The sequence below is a fragment of the Anguilla anguilla genome, chromosome 1 (genome assembly GCF_013347855.1).
Source record: "Anguilla anguilla isolate fAngAng1 chromosome 1, fAngAng1.pri, whole genome shotgun sequence".
NCBI classification, from domain to species: Eukaryota; Metazoa; Chordata; class Actinopteri; order Anguilliformes; family Anguillidae; genus Anguilla; species Anguilla anguilla.
In genome coordinates, this window is record NC_049201.1 from 14,168,854 (window position 1) to 14,191,934 (window position 23,081).

At 46.2% G+C, this 23,081-nt stretch overlaps 1 protein-coding gene across 3 annotated transcripts; it reads left to right on the forward strand.

Moving 5' to 3' along the window:
* The first annotated feature begins 26 nt into the window (after positions 1-26).
* Positions 27-18,824, forward strand: slc38a6 (solute carrier family 38 member 6). 3 transcript variants are annotated; one of them, XM_035391491.1, is made up of 16 exons: positions 27-312; positions 3,990-4,120; positions 4,578-4,651; positions 5,519-5,571; positions 5,696-5,735; positions 8,670-8,748; positions 12,657-12,844; positions 13,238-13,296; positions 13,425-13,490; positions 14,561-14,617; positions 15,289-15,368; positions 15,584-15,684; positions 15,782-15,906; positions 16,994-17,138; positions 17,311-17,405; positions 17,770-18,824. In XM_035391491.1, the coding sequence occupies exons 1-16, from the start codon at positions 211-213 to the stop codon at positions 17,851-17,853; spliced, it is 1,479 nt and encodes a 492-aa protein (XP_035247382.1). In that variant the 5' UTR covers positions 27-210; the 3' UTR covers positions 17,854-18,824. The 3 variants fall into 3 exon arrangements, with proteins under 3 accessions (XP_035247382.1, XP_035247391.1, XP_035247401.1); XM_035391500.1 differs by having other exon boundaries at positions 12,759-12,844; XM_035391510.1 differs by lacking the exon at positions 27-312 and having other exon boundaries at positions 4,055-4,120; positions 8,699-8,748.
* Positions 18,825-23,081: the final 4,257 nt, after the last annotated feature.

Sequence of the window (23,081 nt, forward strand, 5' to 3'; positions counted from 1 at the left end):
ATTTTTAAAGTCGACGAGCGAAAGCGGAAGCGCAGTGCTCTGTTGTGTCATGTGACACTGGTTTAAACAGCTGAGCGATATATTGAACTACTCCAGTGAGTGACAAACGTTTTCTTGTCCTCGGAAAAACGGCTGCACTGGAGCTTGATCTGTAATATGTTGCTCTGTTGATAGCGGTTACAATACTTTACGGTTAACCACATTACAATAATGAGTCAGAACGATAATCGTAACCCTACAGTCCAAGCGAACGGCACGCTGCAGGCACTTCCAGAAAGGGATAACGACGAGTCGACACCTTTACTGGGAAATGTAAGTATTCCACTGTTATTTCCATTATACATCTCAGAATGTGAATTTGACTTAAACAGTTTGATTCTTTAATTTCACTGCATGTACCACTTTACTTATTTGCTCCTAGAACCAATCCTGTAGCTTGCACATGAACTAATGAATTCTGGGCTGAGATTTAATGAATTCTGGGCTGAGAACATTATCCAAGAGCTGGTAGTGTCCCAAGCGAAACTGAAAGCCAAAAAAGTCATATGATCAAATCTTGTGCTGTCCTTCCCTGTGGTGGTAACAACTATATGAAACTGTTTTTTAAAGACGTCCAAAACGCCATTAGTTATAATAGTTTGAATAGACATACTACACAAGCCCATCACCTCAGTAGGAGTAAGACGATCGCAGCACAGAGGTCCTGTGGTTCTTTTCATGAGCAAGACTTTACATAATTTGATAGCATTTTGTAAACATGTAGGATATCTTCTGCTATATGTTAGATAATCCTAAAGCAGATTATGGGCATCTTTCCATAATTAATTAGCATAACTCACAAGCCATAATATCAATCACCAATAGTGTTTAAAAATATTTTTGAATGTTTACTTCTCAGGGCTTACTTGTATAATTCATGAAGCATCTAATATGTCCAACAAAAAAGTGGTTTCTTGGTGTTTAGAGGTGACTTTTTGTTATAATATAACACTCAAGAACCTGTGGTGATCTGGATATATTGAGGTAGAAATGAGGCCATGTGATCTGAAAGGTGAGGGTACATTTTCTCTTCCCTTTTCAAATCTTTGGCCAGGTCCCCTTTAGCAGACTGTCATGCCAGCTAGGCTAGGCTACGCTTGTGCTGTGCTGCGCGTGTTCAACCTTGCCCCAGGGGCATCGCTGCACTGTGTCAGCATCAGCATCCCCCCCCCCCCCCCCCCCCCCCCCCCAGCATCCCTCTGCAGTGCTGGCCTTCCCCAACCTGGCCAGCTTACTGTAACTTTCAGCTGGGCAAGCAAAGTGCTCTATATGCAGATCTGGGACTTCAAACAGTGAGATGAAAGGTGATTGATCAGGGAACCCTGAACCTGAGAGTTATAGAGACATGTCTTCAGCTGGAGTGCAGGGGGAAGCCTGCACTGATGCACAAGCAACAGATCATGTATCTGAAGTGAAAGGGATAAATAAAAATGCATCCATATCAATTCCTTTTTAAATGTAAATGTTTAGCTTGTCAAAATGTTTAAATGCTCATTTAAAAAAGACACGTACAGGGCTGTTAAGAAATAATGTAATAAATGTAACAAAGAATAAATGAAAGTAGTCAATTATAGGGTTTGCTGTGATTAATGACAATTTTGTGATGAAGCATTGTGAATGAAGCTCCAATTAAACAGCTTTTAATAATAAAAAAAGCACCAACAAGTATTTTTAAAAGAAAATACAGAAACTCCTAACTTCAAATTTAACTTCATTTGAGTCAATCAGATGCACTTAGCCGGTGTAAGAGCATAGGCAATTCATACAAATCAGACTTTGATTTGATTGCAAATAATCTTATCTGTTTGACTGTCTCCAGCTTTACAACCCTCACTATTCAGTAAATAAAATTAATATAACAAAATCTATCAGAGAAGTTTAAGAATCATTTGATCAATTGAGCAATATTGTCATTTATGCAAGGTTTTAGGATCTCTTTAGTTTTATCTTTAGATGTTGACTTGTCTAATAATGAAGAGCAGGAAAACAAAGAAAGGAAGTCATTTTATTTGCACAGAGTAAAAGCTATTTCAGCTGTTAACAGCGTAATTTATCATTAAATGTTTTTCGGCTGGAGTGTTCATTGGGATATATTAATAACTCTGGTATTTGGTTATACTCCCTGTCTGATGTGTCGAATGATGACAGAGGAGTTAATGCCTCAATCATTTTACATTAACATGTAAGATTAATGCTTTAACTTTGGCAGTCCTTTATATATGGTAGTGTGCGATTGTGCGTGTGAGTGTGTGTGTAAATATGTTTTTAGCATTGCGCTGAATTGTATTTCAGATAGTTAAAAGAAGGGCTTATCAAAGTCAGTGCATTCGGCCCATCTTGTCAGTGAACTACACTCCCCAGTGTTCTGTTTCCCCAAAGCCAGTTGCCAATAACGTTGCGTATTACATCACTGCCCATTGTTTTTATGGGTAATATACATATGCATGCAGCTGGTTGGCCCGTTTCCAGTTTTTATGCAGTCTGTCCTGAAGGAGGAGTCTGTCCAGATTATCCCCAGAAAATTATCTCCTCTTCTTTTTTTTGCTGGTCCTGTTTCCTGGCTCCTGGGCTGAGTGGATGCTGTTAATCTTTAACCCTTTACAAACAATGACGTCTCTCTGAGATCAGTCTAATAAAGTAGGGAGATTCAGGGATAAACAACAACAAAAACGATCCATCCCTTTCAGTACATCTCCCTGAGGTTCCTTTCAGTACATCTCCCTGAGGTCAATATTCTAAAGAAAAAAAGCAGCCAGATTCAGGAACAGCTTGAGCAGTAGCTCCTCCCCTCCAGTTCCAATCAGCAAGTGAGCCCCAGCCGGGCATCAGAGATGAGCCCTCTGCCCTTTTCCTTAATTAAGAATTTGCTCACGCGCCTTCAGAATTTTGCGTCGCGCTTTGAGAATTTGTTGGCCCTCGCGAACGTGTTGGCTGGCTCTTTTACCGGCTGTCCAATCGGCTGTCCGAGCGCACGGCTGCCTTTTAATTAAAGCATCCTCCGCACGTGCTAATGATTTGTTAGCAGAGCGGCGCTGCTTCCCTGACACATTCCGCCGCTGTATATTTAGCCCCTGTTTAATAATGCGCATCCTCTTCTCCCCTTCTGGAGATTTAACTTTTCTTTGATGTTATTATCGGCTTTTGGGCCGGGGGGGTGTCATTGGGTGGGCCCGCGTGGATCGGATGGCCAGCTAATGAGGCCCCAAAGCCCGGTGATCCCCGTCCCAGCCTGGAACAGGGAGGCGTGAGCTGGAACCGGCCCGGATATCTCCTATTAGAGCTGGGGGTCGCAGGACCCAATCCTGCCCAGCTACTGCAGCTGTCCCGGAGGCAAAGCTCCTGTCCTTTGCTTCCCATTCGACACTGTTACCATGTCCTCTTCTACAATCAGCCCTGCACCCAAATCCAGCGCTTGTACACGATATACCTGTTCATATACAGCATGCTGTAGATGGTGTGGAACCTTCAGCCAGAAACTAGATTTGCTTTAATGAATCATTATCAAAATTTTGAAATATTTTGAAAGTTTTTGGAGGGCCAGCGTGGGCTGCTTCTTGTTCCAAACAATTGCCCTGATTTAGTTTACTAAATAGCTTCATATGCTAGTTCTGAATCACTCCTATATCAGACCACAGTAAAACCTTTATGATACATGAGCAGCCTGCAGCTGTAGCTGTTGATTAGGCAAATTTCAGATCATTTAATTCCATGACGTTACAATCGCTTGGCAGGCGCTGTTATCCAGTGTGATGTACAGTAGTGGAGAACAGATCAGTGTTGCTCTCCAGAGTGTAACAATACAAGGTCAGGATACGATTGACCTTTCATCTTTATGGTGTAAGATCACTAGATCATTGCTGGTACTATAAGCAATGGAGTTCTAGGACGCTCATTGTGCGCCACCGGTGTACCCCAATGTCTTGACCCCCCTGTCTCTGCTGTGTGTGTAGGCTGCGGGGGCGCAGGGTCCTGGGGGGGCTTCCTTCAGCTCCTGCGTCTTCAACCTGATGAATGCAATCATGGGGAGCGGGATCCTGGGCCTGGCCTACGCCATGACCAATACCGGCATCCTGGGCTTCTGGTGAGCGAGCCAGAGAGTGTGTGTGAGAGAAAGAAAGAATGTGAGAGAGCGAGAGAACAGAATGTGAGTGTGCCATTGCTTACATCACCATTCTGGGCTTCTGGGGAATGATGGAGTGAGTGCATGTGTGAGGGGGAAAAAAAAGACAGAACGTGAGTTTGAGAGAGAGAGCGAACGTGAGAGGTGTGCACATGGCCACGTTCCCCTGTGCTCTGTTTCTCTCCTGGGCCCCTTGACTGACCCAGGGCACGGCAGTGCGTTTGTAACACGTGGCACAAACAGCACATCTGCATGAGTATACTGGCTGCCATGAGCATGCTAGGAGTTTAGCTCACTGCCGGTATGAATGTAAGACGTGTGAGAAACGCCTCTGCTCCTCTGGGTTGTGTCCCACTGCCCTGCCTGTGTGTGAGGTGGAACTGTGCACCATCCTGCATACCGCTCCCTGTTTTTACAGTCTGCTCCTCCTGCTGGTCTCCGGTCTCGCCTCCTACTCCATTCACCTCCTCCTCAAGCTGTGTGACCAGACAGGTAAGAACCACAGTGCCCCGTCTCCTTTCCCTGGGCGGAGCTTCTGCACCTCTCCTCAGAGGAGGGCCGTGTGCATTAACCTGTCAGCAGTGGGCGGGGCTTCTGCCCTGCTTCAGCACTAATGGGACGATCAGTCACAAAGATTCAAAGATGTCATTATCTCCATATATAAATCTGTCAGAATGCTCATTTAAGCATTGCTACTGACAGCCTTAATATCTGTTCTTTTGAAGCTTGTAATTACTGACATTGAAGCCATTATGATAAGCCATTATGATAGGTTTACATCCTAGAAATAAAAATAATTGTTTTGAAGATGGAAGTGCAGGGAGTGTGCTAACACTCCTGTTGCTTTGTTATTTATGTTTTTTGGTATTGGCTCAGGTTTCTGCCCCTGTTCTTCTTTGTCTAGAGTAGTAGACTGCAGTTGTGGGTGCAGGGATTAAAAACTGCATGGGTCGGGGGGGGGCGGGGGGGCAGATTGCGCCATGGCTCCTCGACCCTCTTTAGCCATATTTTATTTTTTTGGATTTCCCTTCAGAGTAATAATGTTATAGGTACTATGAGTTGTTACTCTACAAATAGTTTGTTGGATTAACATTACACTCAGGGATCATAAACAGCTCTTTGGTGATATAGAAATTCCTGAGACTTACACTGATGTTCTCTACTTCTACAAGTCGCTCTGTATACGAGCATATTTTAAGTCATTGTAATGTATTGAAGTATGCTTGTGCTCCCAAATACCCAAGACCCCTCAGGATCAGTGGGTGACATGCAGTGATAGTTATGTAAAGACTCTGGTCTCTGAATGCGAGATGGGGCAGGGATTGCAGTACTGATGCTATATGGTGCTTTCTCCCACAGCCATCACTTCATATGAAGGTCTGGGTTTCCAGGCCTTTCAGAAGCCTGGTAAAGTAAGTCTTTATCAAAGTCACATGTTTCTAATGATTTTACTTGATGTATGCCTCATTTTCAGCATTTTAAAGCCAGATAGTAAAATAAGTACTGAGATGGTTCTCTTGTTTTTTTTTTTTCCAGATTCTGGTTGCTAGCACCATTCTCATCCAGAACACTGGAGGTAAGGTCTCAAATCTTTGTGAAATGTATGTAGTTTGGTTGCCTTCAGTGAGTCTGAATTGAATTTCCAGAGTCAGATTTCTTTAGTAGTTATGTAGGAAATGTGTAAGAAAATGTTAAGTGGCTGTCTAGGCACAGCTGAGAGTTGTGAGGTCCAAACCCAGTGAGCTTCTCCACCTCGTAAGCTTTTTGTCTCCAATAGTGCCCAGTGACCCACATTCAGTCGGTCCTAAACTCTGCCGTTTCCTGTAAAGAGGCGGCTGTGATCCCGGGGCGGTGTATATTTGTGGAGGCCCCCCCCAGTCTGACTGCAGAGGGAGCCTCCTGGTGTCTGAGCGTGCTCCCGTAGCGTGCTCCTCCCACACCGCGTTCATCTGGCCCGGCCTCCATGCCGGGTGCTCCTTCTGCATGTAGTCCCCCGAGCCCGGGCTTCCCCCTCTGCTCCTGTCAGGCTGGGCTCAGTCACACCGACGTCCCAGAGCCTCTGGATAGCTTATCTGCTACCTGATTCATTGGCTTTTTTTGGGCTGCTCACTTGACCTTGGCGCTTATAGAAGTCCTTGTCAGCGGAGACCTGGATGCTGGGATACGCGCCCCCCCCCCCTCACCTCCAGCCTTATGGGACCCATCAGTGCTTTACCCTGCCCCCCTTCCTGAGTGACGGATTTGCCATTGCTTCCTCACGCCCCTCACCCCTCCCTCACACACACACACTGATATCTGACCTCCTAGTATTATTGATCATCGAGGCGTATCCTCAGCGATTAACCACCCCCCCCCCCCCCCTCCCCAATACACCGCCTCGGTTCCTTCCTGTTGTCGTCATTGCTTGTGGGGAAATTTGACTTCCTAATCCTGTGATCTGGCGTCATTAGCGGCGGTAAACAGGCCGGCGCGGGCCGCCAGGACGCGGTGGGGGCCGCGGGGGTGGGGCCGTGGGGGCGGGCGGGCCACGAGTGACGAGAGCCGCCCTTCGGATCCTCCCGCCCAGACCCAGGGCTTTCAGCTGCCGCTCAATTAGCCCCCGTTGAGTAAATACTCATTAGCTCTGCCAAAAAGCTGATGAGCCAATTGACCTTAATTATAGCGTGGCCTGGAGCAAGCTCTCCTTTTAATGAAGTCAGGCTAGCTTTGCCCTGTGCTAAGTATACACCCCTTCTGTCAGAGTCTGCAGGGCATAGCTGCATTTTCTGACTTCTGTTGTGGCATCTGTGCTTGTGTTGGTATTATTATTATTATTCATTTTATTTTTTCAATGATTTTTCCTTTCATGCTCAATGACCATGTCTAAAATATGTAAGTACTGTGGTACAATATGTGTGTGTGTACGTGTGCTTGTGTGTGCGTGTTTGCTTTAAGGACATTAACCAGCTGCATGACGAACACTAATAAATATGTATTTTCATAATTTCATTATTCATTATGTGATAGGAAAACAGATGTGTCCTGTTGATTGCACTGCACCAGTAACAATAATTGTATTGTTGAAATTTTTAGGACTTGTGTTTGGTGTTTGTATTTTATTGTTTGTGTGTTTGTTGTTGAGACTGGATAATCTGAATTTATAACAGCATGCAGGCAATCTGAACTGGGTGAAATTTATTGCGGTCTGCTGATATGTTGCCACTACTGAGTAGCACACAGCTGTTTGGAATCCATTCTGGGGTCAGTTGTGTGTTTCTGGTATAGTGAGCCAGGAGGATGTTGTAATGATGCATAATGATCCCACTGTTTTGGGGATCTTACAGAATCCACACTGGGTGGACCGGTGGGAAGTCCAGTGTTATTATGCAGATGAAGTGTGTGTTTACAGTCACGTGGACACACCTGGTTATCTCTGCTTCCCTGGGGCCTGTAATGTTTAGATCTCCTCCGAGAAGTTGGGCGGTACCAAAATGCGATCATTTTGAGGGGGTGTGATCGGAAAATATTTTCCGTCCGAGAGAGAGAGAGAGAGAGAGAGCATTGATCCTGGATGAGAGGAGGTCCAGGAAATGAGACGTGCCTGCAGGTTCTGCCCGTTTTCTGCCTTTCTCCTGGAGTGTGTGCTGGGGGCAAGGGGTTGGCTGGAAGAATTTAAAAATGAAAACAATTGCAGGCGCACCGGGATTAAGGTCCAGGTTGTTGTTGTTTTTAAAGGGGGGGGAGGTGGAGAAGCAAGGCCCCGGGGCAGACTCCACACAGCTGCCCCCCCCCCCCCAAAACACTGGCACTTTTCACTACAAAGAAGTGAATATTTCCTCCCAGACTGACCTGCCAACTGCTTCTCATTGAGCCCTGCTGTAGGTAGCAGTCAGTTTACATTAGGGGGTTTGTTCTAGCCGGGCCGGCCACTGCGCCCCTCTGTCTCCCCGGGCCTGGCCTGCCTCTTTCCGGCCGGTCTTTGTGGGGCCTGCTCGGCCCACAGGATGTGCTCCAAAGCCCCTCTGATCAAATTTCAGGGGGTGGGGGGGGGTTGATGGAAAAGAAGTCATGCCTATTCTCATTTTCATAGCATGAGGGGGGAAATACCTGGATTAATGTCAAGGAGCGTTGTGTTTTATTAGTATTTTTCTCTCCCCCGCCCACTCAAAAGGGGGAGGGGTTAACTCCCAGATTTGAAGCATCCGGCTAATGCCTGCAATTTAATACGCCCGGCTTTACTGCACATTCCCCTCTGGTTTGCTGACCTGAGCCGTCAGTATTTAAAAAAAAAAAAAAAAAAAAAAAATTATTTGAAAAGCGAACGGGGTCTTGTAATAGCTTGTTTATTTTTTTGCGGTGCGCTGTTGTTTCCAAGGAGACCAAGGTCGCTCCAGCAACTGCATGATGTCAGTGCGTGTACAGTGCGCAATGTGTGTGTGTGTGTGTGTGTGCTGGTGTGGTTGTGTGTGTTTGCGTGTGTTCTCTTTCTCTTTTCATTATGTGATATCTGTCTTTTTATTCCTTTTTCCAGCCATGTCCTCCTACATGTTCATCATTAAGACAGAACTGCCTGCCGCCATCATCAGTTTCCTGAGCCCAGAGCCTTCTGGGTATGTCCTGTGGCAGCCCTAGCCTTCTGTTTCATGCCAAGCCTTTGTTTACTTCACGGGAGGTTTGCCTCAAACAACTAGCATGGAACAATAGATGTGAAACTGTCATCCCTGCAAAGTAATTTTTTAATTTACGAATTGTCTAATTGTGCATTTGAATTATGGTTGAGAGATTCCAGACTCTGTGCAGTCTGAAAGTTTCCATTCTCAAAGAGGCTATTGGAACTTGTTTTAATGAGATCAGAGCAGCTTTACCCGATCCACCATTTTAGATTCATCACAGAGACTTGAAGTATGTGATGTAAATATCAGAGAAAAAACCACTCCTCACCACTATACTCCATCATAACGATCTCTCTTACCAGGATCAGAATAAAGCTTTAAAACTCTGGTGGTGCCCAGTGTAGAGCAGTGATGGAGGAAATGTAAGTCTGAGGGAGAATATCAATCTGCCTTCATCAACATGAGTTACCCTCATTTGTTTTTCTCTCTGTGGCAGATTTCTAAGCTAAAAGTCTGATTCCAAGAACTAAACTTGTATTATTCCTTTGTTGCTGTACTGATTTTTTGAGAGCAGTCACCGCTGAGCTCAATCTGTCAAAGTCAGGGGCATCTCCACACATCTGCTCCGCATTAGGAATTTGCACTAAATCTCTTGCACATGTTCCTCAATCACGCCGATACAGCTTTATATCAGTTTTGCCATTATAATTGCTGCTTACGGTGGGGAAACAAAACGGTTTCGCTAATGAGCGGCTTCTTGAGATCTTGGGCGCGTAGATTGCTGCTCGAGCGCTCGGTAATAATTTTGGGATTTGCTGAAGCGCATTCCGCCTTCGAGCGCCCGTTAATCTCGGGATCGCGAAGCGCGATTTTTAAATTTGTTTGTTTTAGTCTGGGTATTTAGGCGCAGATAAGACGCTGTTGGACTGCAGGCCTCTGGCTGTTTGCTCACGTGGTGTTTGTGTGGGTGGGAGGGAGGCTGTGGCGCAGCCTCGCGTCGCACACAGTGGTCATACGAGGTCCTGGGCGAGGGGGTACTTCACACAACCGTCACACCTGACCCGCAGCAGCTCTCTCCAGCTGCATCCTGTAATGTTTTATGGTACCTCGGGGTGCGCCTTTTACAACGTCTCTTCTCATGCTTTCTGACTGAGAAAGACGTCGAGCCTGCCAAATAAAGAGAAAACGTTTTCTAGCTGGTCTCCGAAGACGAGGACCGGTGTCATTTTAAGCTACTTTGTGAGGTTAAAGTTCGGCTGAAACATTAATAGATTCCTTTCAAGAAAAGTGGTAAAATGGCCGTTGCTTTTTCCCATTGCTGGCATAGTAAAATCTATGGACAACTGGAGCGTGCACCGAGGGTCTTGACTTCGTTCGTGCTGATGGGCAGCACTTGGATTGGCCACCCCAGCTCCACACAGCCACAGATGGTGAGCGGTACCCGGGCCTTGTAGGGTCATTCTGTGAAATGTGCACCGTTTCATATTTCAGATCTGAATTGGCCATTATGCAGTGAAGTCTGCTGTGGTGGGGCTTTATCCACAGGGTTGCCGGTGGAGATTTCCCCCAGATCCCCGTGTCATTGGAGGATTGCGGACTGTGGAATCGGAAGCGATTCAGTTGCTCAGACCTTGTAGCGTGCATAATTGTTTTTATTTCCTTGGCATGAGCAGTGTTGTCAAGCAAGGTAACATGCAGGACTGCATGTAGTGAGCCAGCCTGGAGAGGCATCATTTATCTATTTATACATAATAAATTCTCCCTACTTGGACTGTTCAGTAACATTAATATTAACATTAATATTATTTATGATTTTGGTGTTGATCCTGTTTTCCCTTAAATAAAGGCAAAGCAGGCGAAAGACCGTCTCGGGCTGCTCTCGTAATGAAAAGCGCATCGGCGGCGGTGGCGGCGGCAGAGCCGCGGTTCCGGTAGATTCTCTGGCTCATTGATTTCCGTTAGCTGTTTCTTTTCAGCCGAGGCTCTCGGTGCGTTTCTCACCTTTCAGATTGCAGGGGGTCGGGGGGGGGGGGGGGGGGGGGGGGGGGGCTGAGGAGGACTGAAAGGACGGAAGGCCTCTTCAGACAGTCCTCCGCAGAGCTGAAAGCTTCCGTTCGCCTTTGTCCAGTTTACATACAGATCGGATGCTTCTGTTTCCGCTTCCACGATTGGAAGCCAATTGTTGAGCTGCTGTGGTGGTCCAGTGCTTTTTTATTTTGTTTTGATTTTCTTATTTTTAGACATTTAGCAAAATGTTCTTATCCAGACTGACTTGCACGGCTTACGTTCTTTTGAATATTTTTACTGAAGCATTTTAAGTTGTGTACCTTGATCAAGGAAACAGTGGCCAGTGCTTCACCTAGGAATTGAACGTACAGCATTGCAGTTGCCTACCAATTTCCCTAGTCTCTGATTTTTCAATATTTTTTTTTTTTTAGATAATTTGATAGTTTTGGCAATTGGAAATTTACTGAAGCAGGATTATGAGGGTACCTTGCTCAACAGCACAACAGCAGTGCCACGCCTGGGATCCAAATCTGGGACCTTGTGTGCGTGTGCGTGTGCGTGTGTTTTTATTTTATTTTATTTTATTTATTGTTATCCATTTTGGTACACAGCCGCACACACAATGTTAGCATAGTAGCTTAGCTTGACTTGGTTTGCTTCCTATATATTTGATTATAATTCTGAAAAACCAGTAGCCTGGTAGGATGTGCGTATGGGCGAGTGCAAAGATGTGTTCCAGCAGATGTGTTCCGATGTCCAGGTCTCGCTGCATTATGCACAACACGATCGTTTTCAGAGGCCACCTCACGGCAGCGTGTAGCCCCTCCGCGCCGCTCGAGCTTTAAAGCGGGGGTTTTGTTCGTGGTTGCCGCGGACGCGGTGTTTGGTGTCGAGAAAAAGGAAAGTCCAGAGGAAGATTAACGGCGTGCGCTTTGCAGCCAGAGAGCTGATACTGTCGGCTAATATAGCAACACAGAAGCTGTGAAGCTGCCAAACAGAGGTCACTTTGTTTAGTGATGATGTCGGAGCAGGTGCTGCCCGCCCATGCACCAAGCCAAATAAACAGCTCCCAAACCCCGCCTGCCCCCCCCCCCCCCCCGTCGCCCCCCCTCCGCGCTCCCCGGCCCCCGTCCCGTCCCAGCCCGTGCCGGCATGCCTTCCACATTCGTCACCCCCGTCATTCCTGGGGTCCTGGAATAAACCGCTTCGCCGTTCCACTGCGAGGAAAATGCCTTTTGGCATCTGATGCCTATCTGACCGAGTCCCTTCATTTGGCGGAATGAAGCTGTTTGCATGTGAATTGCATAATTGTTATGGTTTGTGAGTAAAAGCTCTTAATTTATAACACATGAAGAGCTGTCTCGCTGCATTTAGGCACGAAATGAAGACAAATTTCCCCGAGTCGGCCTGCTTTCGGTTAGAGCAGCCCGGGGCGCAAAGGGCAGAATTCTTCCACATTGGTCACACTGCTCTGGGATAGCAGGGTGGGGGTGGGGTGGGGGATCGTTAAATACAGAACTGAGGGAAGAAACCGTGGAGGGGGGACTGCAATGGAGTTTTCCCCCTCTGTTCAGGGGGCTGTGTTTTGTTACTTACTATACTGGAAAAAGCCACTGTTGTTATGTGCAGTAATGACCTAGCATAAGAAGGGTAGAGGGGCTGTCCAGACTTTGCAGTGGCATTTCCCGTGACTACTTAGGTCTTGTGCTTACGAGATGTTAATTCACCTTTCCTATATTGCTTTTATATGTGGTAATATTTATAGCAGTGAACCTATCTCTGTGTCAAACCCCCAACTCTATCTCTCTCTCTCTCTCTCTCTCTCTCTCTCTCTCTCTCTCTCTCTCTCTCTCTCTCTCTCTCTCTCTCTATATATATATATATATATGTGTATATAGTTCTCTATCTGTCTGTCTCTGTCTCTCTTTGTCTGTCTGTCTGTCTGTCTGTCTGTCTGTGTCTGACTGTCTGTCTGCCTTTGTCTCTCTCTCTCTCTACAGAAACCCCTGGTACCTGAATGGCTGGGTCCTGCTGATGCTGGTGATGTTCTGTGTGGTGCTGCCTCTAGCTATGCTGCCAAAGATCGGTTAGTGGCTGTGCTTGCTCTGGCGTTGTGTGAGAGAGGGCCTCCGGGCCTTCCAGTGTCACCACTGCTCTCTCTCGCTCTCACTCTCTCACTCTCTCACTCTCTCACTCTCTCACTCTCTCACTCTCTCACTATCTCACTATCTCACTATCTCACTATCTCACTCTCTCACTCTCTCACTCTCTCACTCTCTCACTCTCTCACTCTCACTCTCTCACTCTCACTCTCACTCTCACTCTCACTCTCACTCTCACTCTCACTCTCACTCTCACTCTCACTCTCACTCTCACTCTCACTCTCACTCTCACTCTCACTCTCACTCTCACTCTCACTCTCACTCTCACTCTCACTCTCACTCTCACTCTCACTCTCACTCTCACTCTCACTCTGCAGGGTTCCTGGGCTACACCAGCAGCCTGGCCTTCGTCTTCATGCTCTTCTTCACCGCCGTGGTGAGTTCAGCGCAGTCCAGTCCAGTCCATTGTGATTGTTATGTGAATTTTTCCCCCACCCGCACTGTGATTTAGAGTTAGAGTTAGAGTTTGCCCCGCACTGTTTCCATGACTACCTTCTCTTATAGGTTGTCATCAAGAAATGGTCTATCCCCTGCCCCCTCCCACTGAATGACACTCTGACTCCATCTCAGGTGACCGTCATAAAAATGTCGATTTGTCAGCTAGACAGACATGCAGAGCTGTTAAATTATCGTTATTATCCTTTATTGCACTGTTGTAAAGGGAGGTGGCTGACTGCATGCAAACTTCATTTTAGTTTGTCAGTGGCCAGAGTGCAGGGTGTTGTGTGGAATCGGGTACACAGTAAGTGATGTGGTTATGGTTTCAATGTGTAACATAGTGCTCAACTGAGTCCATTAACTCTGATGGACTTATTTAAGCTCATTTCATCTAACTCTGGTAGAGTTAAATTAACACAACATTTTACTGTGTTTAGATCATAGTGACATATTTGCAGTTTACATCGTAGTGATGTGGTTCAGGTTTAAACCACTGTGACCTGGTTGTAGTGTAGACCACAGTGACCGCAGTCATCCCTGGGAGGAAGCATCTGTCCTGGCCAATGGCAGGATGTAACCTTTGACCTTGCGGGTCCATTTGGGAGCACACTTCCCATGCTTTCAGGACCCTCTAAGGAGCCCATTGCTGAGCTCTTGATCTTAGAGTTCCTCTGAAGTGCCAACTGTTGACCCCCATCTCCAACTGGAGCACAGTCAGTTAGACAGGAGACAGAAATGTCCTGAGCCATGCTAAACTGAAATGTGTCAAACGCCATACTTCACTGAGATGTTCCTCTTTTCATTGGGGTGGGGGGTTTGGCGGGTTTTGGTTTGGGGTTTTGGGGGTTTGAGGGAGGGTGTGGGAAGGGGAAGCTGTGTGGCTTTCTATTGCTGTGGTTCCAAACCGTGGTCCTGGGTATTTTTCTGTATATTTTATTTTTCATTCCTGCTAAGTTCACCTCCTTCGGATTGGTCAGTGAATTAATTAATCAACCAATTGCTTTTATCCTTTCATTAGGGTAGAAGGTACAACAAGAAGTCAATATAGCAGACTAGTATTTTAGTCAAAGCTCAGTTAAATGTAAAGAATTGGTCTCACTAAGTTGGGCACACAGGGGTTCCTCAGGCCCAGGCCTGAGACGCACAGCGTCAGTGACTCAGCATGTAAAACCGTTCTCTCCTCCTGCTTTTGCTTTTTCTAGTCCAGCAATTTCTCCGACCCAGAATGCATTCCCAAGCTCTTTGCCATTTCCAGTAAGGTAAGCCCGCACCCCCTTTTTTTTCCCCAAACGCCGTTTTCCAATAACGGAATGATTTAGTGGAAACGCTGCCTTCTCTTGGGAAAGCCGGAAAGACAGCTCACGAGGAGCCATTTGTCACTGGCGTCGTTATTTTTATTCATTTGTCAGATGTCTGTATCCAGGGTAGCCTGGGATTACCAGCTTTAGAACAGTGTGCATCCCCGTACTGCATGATCCGCACTCCTGAAAGCGTCTTCGGGTGACATTTCTCAAACATGCAGTCCAGGATTGTGCAGACTAAGGAACTGCTCGCACCCGGTGTGCATCTGTGCTGTGCGTGCTGCTGTATGGGGGACAGAACATTGCTGTGCAGTTAAGCTTCTAAGTCCATGATGGAGTTTGAGTGTCAGAACAGCGACATCCGTCACTCTGTGATTGTGCAAACTGTGAACCCTTTAACCCACCCTGATAAATCGCAAAATGAAAAAGGTCTCACTTTGTTTTAAGGAGTTATTTAAACTTTAATTATTATTACTATTATCCCCCCCCCCCATCCCCCCCCCCCCCCCCCCCCCCCCCCCCCCCCCCCCCCATTTGCTATAAGTAATAATATATTGTACAGTTTGAATGGCTCCTTCCAGTAGCACTTGACTATTCATGATGATAGAGATGTAACATGTGTTTTCCAGAGCGCCTACGCTATCCCCACTATGGCCTACTCCTTCCTGTGCCACACAGCTGTGCTGCCCATTTACTGTGAACTGCACCGGTCAGTGTCCGTCTCCCCCTGCTCCCGCTCGCATTTCCTCAACGTTTACGTCTGCCCTCACTGTCTTTGTAAATCCTAGATTCCTTTCACATATCATCTAATGGTTTTCACAATACCGCAGACTAGGGAAGACATTTACGTGGCGGTCTACGCGTACTGCATGTGGGTTGTAATGAGGTTATTGCTAACGCTGTGCCTGACGATCTGTATTTTAGACCCACAAAGAAGAAGATGCAGAATGTTGCCAATGTGGGGATCTCGTTGAGTTTCCTCGTCTATCTGGTCTCCTCCCTGTTCGGCTACCTCACCTTCTATGGTAAGAACTCTGGGAAGCCTTGGCACTTGGTTGGAGGAAGCTTTTGGAGGATAACCTGAGCTCATTAGTCCTTTTCACCTCTTCAATTGATCGACAGAGCATGTGGACTCGGAGCTGTTGCTGGGATATGACCGTTACCTGCCTCATGACATGTTGGTGATGACCGTCCGTCTGGCCATCCTGCTGGCTGTGCTGCTGACCGTGCCACTCATACACTTCCCAGTGAGTCCAGCCTGACCGTCATCAACGTAAAACCACACGGTACCACTACATGGCAAAAGTATGTGCCCGGGTCATTGTCATGCTGAAACAGGAAAGTGCCTTCCCCAAACTGTCGGGTAAGCACAGAATTGTCTTTTGGTCGCATTGTGTATCTGTATACACCAGCCTTCCATCTGCAGTGCATTGCCCTGCCACTACGGAGTGATGGTGCAAACACACCCTATTTAGCACACAGGGTGGTGTGCTAACTTGGTCCTAGTTTCCATGCTCAGTGAGTGCGTTACTGTGGGTGTCAGTCTTCTGCTCCTCTTTGGTTGGCTGCTGCACACACACGGTCTCTGCCCTAGGCTGTACTTATTTTCTCATTTCCCCAGCGCGTGTCATCAGCTGGGCCTTGCTTATGCTAAAGCCCCTCTTCTCTTCCATTCAACCACAGCGCTGAAATTCAGCTCGCTCAGCACTGCAGTGGTCTCCATCTGAACACATCCTTATTAGGGATATTTTTAGCTGTTTTTCTACTTAAGTCCCTGGCTTGGCTCACGTTGTGATTCACTTTGAAGGATGCCCTACATTTTCTTTTCGCAGTAGGAGTTCTGCTTTCCTCAAAGAGTTGTTGAGTGTCTGACTGCTGGGTGGCTCATTCGGTTAAGGCACCTCGCTGTGGTGCATAGATGAGCCCCATGGTTTCAGATGGAATCCGGACCGTGCCAACACACAGTTGGCGATTGCTTTGCCCAGAGTATGGGAGGGTTCAGTTGGTTAGGGGTCTGCGTTGCGTTGCTGATCGATTGGGCGCCTGTGTACCTTATGTTAAAGCTGCATTTGCATGTGTTTTGGAGGAGAGCCGTGACTGTGTACATGCCTCAGACACGGCAGTAGGGTTCCTGCATGAACGTGTCTGTGATTGCAGACAGTTAGCCATTCCGACCAAAAACTTTGTTTTTAATTTAAAATAGGTGTGGTGGGTGGTTGATGTCGGTTGATTGGGTGGGTGGTGCTTGGGGGATTTATTTTGGGTGGATGGTGTTGGGTGATTGCTTATGAAAGCAGAGGGGCAGCAGGTGACTCTCCTTGCACATTTTCTCAGGCCCGGAAGGCAGCGATAATGCTCATTCGGGGGGACCAGCCTTTCTCCTGGGTCCACCACGCTGTGGTCACCGTCCTCCTGCTGACTGTGGTCCTGCTGCTGGCCATCTACGTCCCGGACATTAAGAATGTGTTCGGGGTGGTGGGTGAGTGAGCGTTGGCCACTTTGGCATTAGCCCTGATCCAGGAGATTTGGTCACGTTTTGTGTCCACAAAAGAAGATAATTTTTTCAACCCTGGTACCTGAGCAGCTTTGGCATATGACTTAAATACTGAATTTCACAGATTCACTAAAACATTTTTTTTTCTGTGTCCCAGGATCTACCACCTCCACCTGTCTTTTGTTTGTGTATCCTGGACTCTTCTACCTCCGTATCAGTGAAGACCCCCTGAAATCCCCTCAAGCCATCAGTGTATGTGCTCAGCTTTCGTTTATGGTGTAATGGTCAAAAGAATTACCAACCCACAAGCTCTTAGCTCTTATCTGTAACATCTAGCCGTCATGGATGTCCTAATGTTTAATTTCACTGATAGTGTTCTTGGTGTACTCAATGTGAGCAGTGACTGCCTGCAAAAATGAGTGAGAACTTGACTATAGAAGAGTGTATCATTTGAACGCTGTGTCTAAGCAGGAGTTTAATTTGGGAGGAATGCATTTGAGATGTGGAATTTAGTACTGTGTGTGTCTGTGCAGTCAGTTTGTTCAAGGTTACAGTGTGAAGTTAAATGTGCTTGTCCATGCTACTGGGTCAACTAGGAGCTGTCTTCTCTCCACAGGCTGTGGCTCTGGTGGTGTTTGGCGTCTTCGTGGGGCTTCTGAGTTTGTGCGTCATCATCGTCACCTGGGCACAGAACCCCTGACCGGACCGATGCTGAGGGGTGGACCACACGTGGGAGAAGTATCACTATGGAAACGCACACGAGACACTCAGGGTGCACATGAGCACAGAATCAAAGATATGAGAGAGAGAGGAGTCAGAATTGAGCTGCATTCCTTAAGGACCGGAAGTAATTGGTGCTGAAGAGTTTATCCACGGACCGTGGGAATCATCTTCTGGAGCAAGTTTACTGTTTCTGGAGTCTCGCCACAATCTATATTGTATTATTTGAGGAACTTTTGTAATGTTTTCATCTCTACAGATGTATGTGCCAGACAATCAGAGGCTATGAGACCATTCGAATGGCTTTCCAACTGTTTAAACTTTACTGGTGCTCCTGGTTCTCTGTCAGGTGGGCAAAACATTTTAGAACCGGACATTTTGGTCACAGTTATGTATTGTATTGGAAGCACCAATGTTGATTGGAAGCACACATATTATCTATGCTGCACCATTTTTATTACCATTTATAATCAAAATAATTCCTGACAATCTCGGGGCAATGCAATTATGTATATTTTTAATGAATAATGTTACTTACAGATTGTGTTTTTATCTATTCTACTGCACCAGATGTAATTGGATTTCAGCTGCTGGGAGTAATTATTCTTATGGATTCCAATTATAATTACTAAGATGACCATAACTTCAACATCATAGAGAATCACATTTCATTTGACAAAACCATTTTTTCCATATATTGCGATGAAGCCAAGCACTTAAGATTTTCTCTCACACATAAAAATGCCTATTCTCATTATTTGGTCACATGTAATTACGTCTCAAAATGTGAATGTTAATATAGATCAAGGTTTACATGCATTCTATGGCTGTGGAAGTGTTAGTTTTTAAATGTTTAATGATTATATATTATTATGTTTGATCAAAGAATTTCACCAAAGGGAAGTGGTTGTCACAGTCATGTCAAATAAAAGGGAAAATGCTCACTTTAGATTTGCTTCTTTGCTGAGTGAATTTATTACACACCATGAGATCGCCACCACGTAATCGGCATTGTCTACCACTCATGCCCCTCCCTGTTGTACAACAGCCGTGTAAATGTGTGTGTGGGTGTGGGGGGCGGGGGGCAGGGGTGTGTGTGGGGTGGACAGGCTGGCAGTGATCTTGGTCATTCCCCAGTGAAAGGACTCTCTCTGAAGAGGCAAATTGAAGCCAAATGTACTGTACATTTCCAATCGCGATGCTGTTTAGATATTATATCTGAAAGCAGCCTCTGGGGCTTGCACTGCTGGATCCAATATTGGCAATTAGTCAGGGGGAGAGCCAGAGCTTGCCTCCCTCTGTCCCACAGGCCCTAAAACCTGGAAACAAACAGGCCCCCGTTCCTGCAGGGCCAGTGTGTAGTGGGTACGCAGAAGATTCAGTACTCCCACAAAGGAACCCAATCAGCATGCTGGAATCACTCTAACATAACTCCCCTAGTCAAAGTCCCTGAGTTGTATTTGTTGAAATATTAGTTTAACAGACCGTAATCATTTGGTAAGGACCGTCTTTAGTTAATGTGCATTAAATGTGCTACAGTTGTTCTCTTGTGCTTTGCTGCGTTGGCATTTTCAGGCCGACCTTTCGATTTCAACTGTTTGTTGTAGCAGTCCCTGTTTAGTGCAGCTTCATTTCATCGCAGTAGGCCGTTAATCAAGGTTTGGCGCCCTAACACTGCCTGTGTGGTTACCCCTCTTCACCAAGCAAAGGGGAAGGCGGGACACTAGGGGCTGGTCCTGTTATTGCACAGGTCTTCTATGAGAAGGACATTTTACAGGAGTTTGTTTTTAATGGATCCAGACCAGGCGATGACAAAAAAAGAAGAGATTTGTCTGATATCAAATAATGACAAAGTTAAACAGATTTGTTGAAGGTTTGTAATGCACAGCAGAGCCTGAGACAAACCAGATATCAGGATCCCCCCTTTAGCCTGGCCCCAGACTTCATGCTGCATGACAATTACAATCAACGTGTGCCTCCAAGTGTAGAAACTAGACTCATGTGCGATGCAGTTCTTTTGCTCCTCAGTGTTTTTTTCAGGGAAACCTCCCGCACTTCCAGAATCCAGGGTCTGGACTGGGGGACCGGCTCCTCTAGCTGACACACCATATCGCAGTATCGGTCGAAATGCACGCGTCTGTCACCGCTGTGCTCCTCAGGCGAGTCTTTTTCAAACAGTGACAATGTGGGGCACGAGCACAGACGACGGGGGGAGAATTCACAACCGGAAGCCCGTCGTTCTGAGGGGCTTCGGCGAACGCGTTTTCTCCCTGGGCCATTGGTGGTGTTGCTGTGCTGTACCAGTTTATTTTTACCGTGCATGTGTTAGTTTGATTTGGCTAGCCGTGTTGATGCTTATTTGTGACTTTGCGCATCCGAACATGTGACCCTTCCTTCCCTTCTCTCTTCCTTACGTCATGGTTTTACCCTTTCCTTATGCTTTTTCTGACGGTGCCTGCCACCATCTTGGCTCCTCTCCGTTGTTGCCTCAGCAGAGAAGCCGCCAAGCATTGCACCCATCACCTGGTTTATATTTAAAACTCTTGTTTTCGTATGATGTCACCGAGCCGTCGTCAGCATTCTGAAGGGCAAGCTGGGTTCTATTCCAGGGGTGTGTGAGGAGTGGGGAGGGGAGGGCGGGGGGGGACAGGACATTTTGATCCATCCTCTGCTCATCGCTTTTGGGAGAGTGGAGAGAATGTTATTGTGTGCTTTCAGGCACAAAGACTGAATTTATTCATACCCCTGATATTTCTCATGCAATCGATGCGAAATTCCCTGTAAAAAATTTTTTTTTAAAATGTGTAACTGTAAACAAACAAAACAAATCAATCTGTTAGATACGATGTAGGCTTTTTAATTCAAATGGATGTGATCAATACAAAGATGCGTAACTGACCGTGAGAGCAGGCACAGAGGTTTGTACTGTGGTGTCCAGATCAGGAACAAGAAGCAGGGCTCTCCGTAAGGATTTCTGTCAGTAACACAAAGCAAGCTGATGGGGAAGTGACTTAGGGAAGGTCAGGAGGTGGGAATCAAGTGAGAGTGGCATTAGTGTGTAATGCTATCTGGAGCAGGGCTATAGTTTCTCCTTCATAGTATTAATGTGAGGTTAAAACATTGAAGCAGGCCACCACCTAGTGGTGTCAGAGCAGCAAAGCAGTTGCTGAACTGCTATCATTGACCCCAGGTGACCAAAACACACTGTGCTTGTTTGGTTACAGAAAACTAGCTCATGACTAAACAGAAATGAGAATGAATGTAGAAATCTGTTTATTCTGGAGGAATTATGTTAGAGATGATTTCATATGAAGGTTATATAAATATATATGAACAGAGTATGTTTCTATTTTTGAATATCTTTTAGTTGTTGTTTAGTACAGCCAATCCTCATGCCAAAACCTCAGATTCTCATTAGCAGCATATTCATTTTTATAAAACTGTTCTGATGGACAGCTGTATGCGCCAGCCAATGCAGCGCAGTCTTGGATAATAGACAAGCATTTGGAGGACAGTTATTTTGTGGGTACTGGAGATGTTTTCATCACTGGGGAAAAAGAGCTTGTCTTCTTAGGAGAGGAGGCAGCAATGTTTTTGTGTTCCCAAAACTCAAACTGGCTCCTGGGCGAGTATCCAGGACACTCCCGGCGTCCTGACCCGGGGGCAATAAAGCGAAACTCCCGCTGATGCCTTCGGCTGCTCTTTCTGTTCCGACATTCTTTTAAGAGGCGCTGATCGCGCGCTCGGCCGTTTTATGTTTTTTTGGAGATTGTGACACGCTGTCCTGTTTCTTCGTTTGTTTTTTTGTTTTTTATATTCCAGCAGTGACAGCGTTTACCCCTGAAGACTGTGTCCTCCAGACTAGCTTTTACCCATAGTGCCCTGTGTGGATCTCCCACCGAGATGCTTCTTGGGGTCTCCTCAAATCCAGACAAACAGAAACACCTTGTTTCATTAGCCAGGGGGTTTTGGGGTCCCGACCCCTCTGGTCCAAAACATTGACTGCATTAGGCAAGAATGCTTGCCTGGAATCTGAGTTCTCTGAAGAGATTTGGAATGGCCAGTGAGATAATTGTAAAAACAATAAGCTTGTTGGACAGTCTTATGTTTTTCTCAGCCATAAATGCAATACTGGGATTTTCATTAATAGCCCTGCACTAAACTCAAGCACACAACATAGACAGAACATAAAAACTGCTCACAGAGTTTTATCCCTTGTGTGTTGACACTTGGATCTTTGAGGCAAAGTACAGTGGTTGTGGAGCTTGAAACCAGTGCAAAAAAAGGGCTTCCATTGTTCACGACCTGACTGTCTCCACCCTTTATTTCCCAGCCTCTCTGATTCAGACCAGAGTTTTAAGGTTGTCTGTTTAGATTTTACACTTTAAATGGCTTTATAATTTGGAATGGTGGAGTCATTTCCTCACACGCAGCACATTCCTTTATTGTATTCTTTACACATTTTAACATTATAGATTCCCAGCTGCAAATTCCTGCCATGCCATTTAGACCACAAATGAATGTGAATCGTATTAGTATTCATAGTGATAGTGCACTTCTAGTATAAACTTGGGCCCCCCGTTAAATGGGGGAAAAGACTGAAAGCCTTTTCCAAGCTTTTTACAGCTTAAGCTGTTATCCCGACTCCAGACGTCAATCAAACCAGGCTTGGAAAGGATAAAAACAGTTTACCGGTTTTGCTGTGGCTGCAAATCCTGCAGCTCAATAAATTATTAGTCATGCCGCCACCCTAAGGAGGGAGGGTGTCATTCAGTAGCATAACCCTTGTGACAGTGGACACCAGTCATTTCTCTGTGACCTGCCCGAGCAGCTCCAGCAGCTTGGCTACCCCAGACACACAGAGGATCTGGCAGAGATGGGATGGATCTATATTTGGAATTGACATTGCAAATTGGTGTAAAATAAAATTGCCTTTTGTTGCTCAGAAAGAGCAATTCTGGAGATGGCCTTTTCTGTCACCACAGTAGTCTTCATGGTAGAGTGGAATCCCCGTTCTCACAATCCAATCCCAAAGATGCAGTAATTATCAAGGGACAGGACAGATCCAGGAGCAGTCCTCCTGGCATTGACAAAGGGTCAAAAACCTGAGTAAGAAACTCCTCTTCCTCTCCTCAGACTCGTTTTAATCCACCTTCTCTGCCGCACCTGCAGGATTACCGAGGACCCGTCGCCCTCACATGCTGTCAA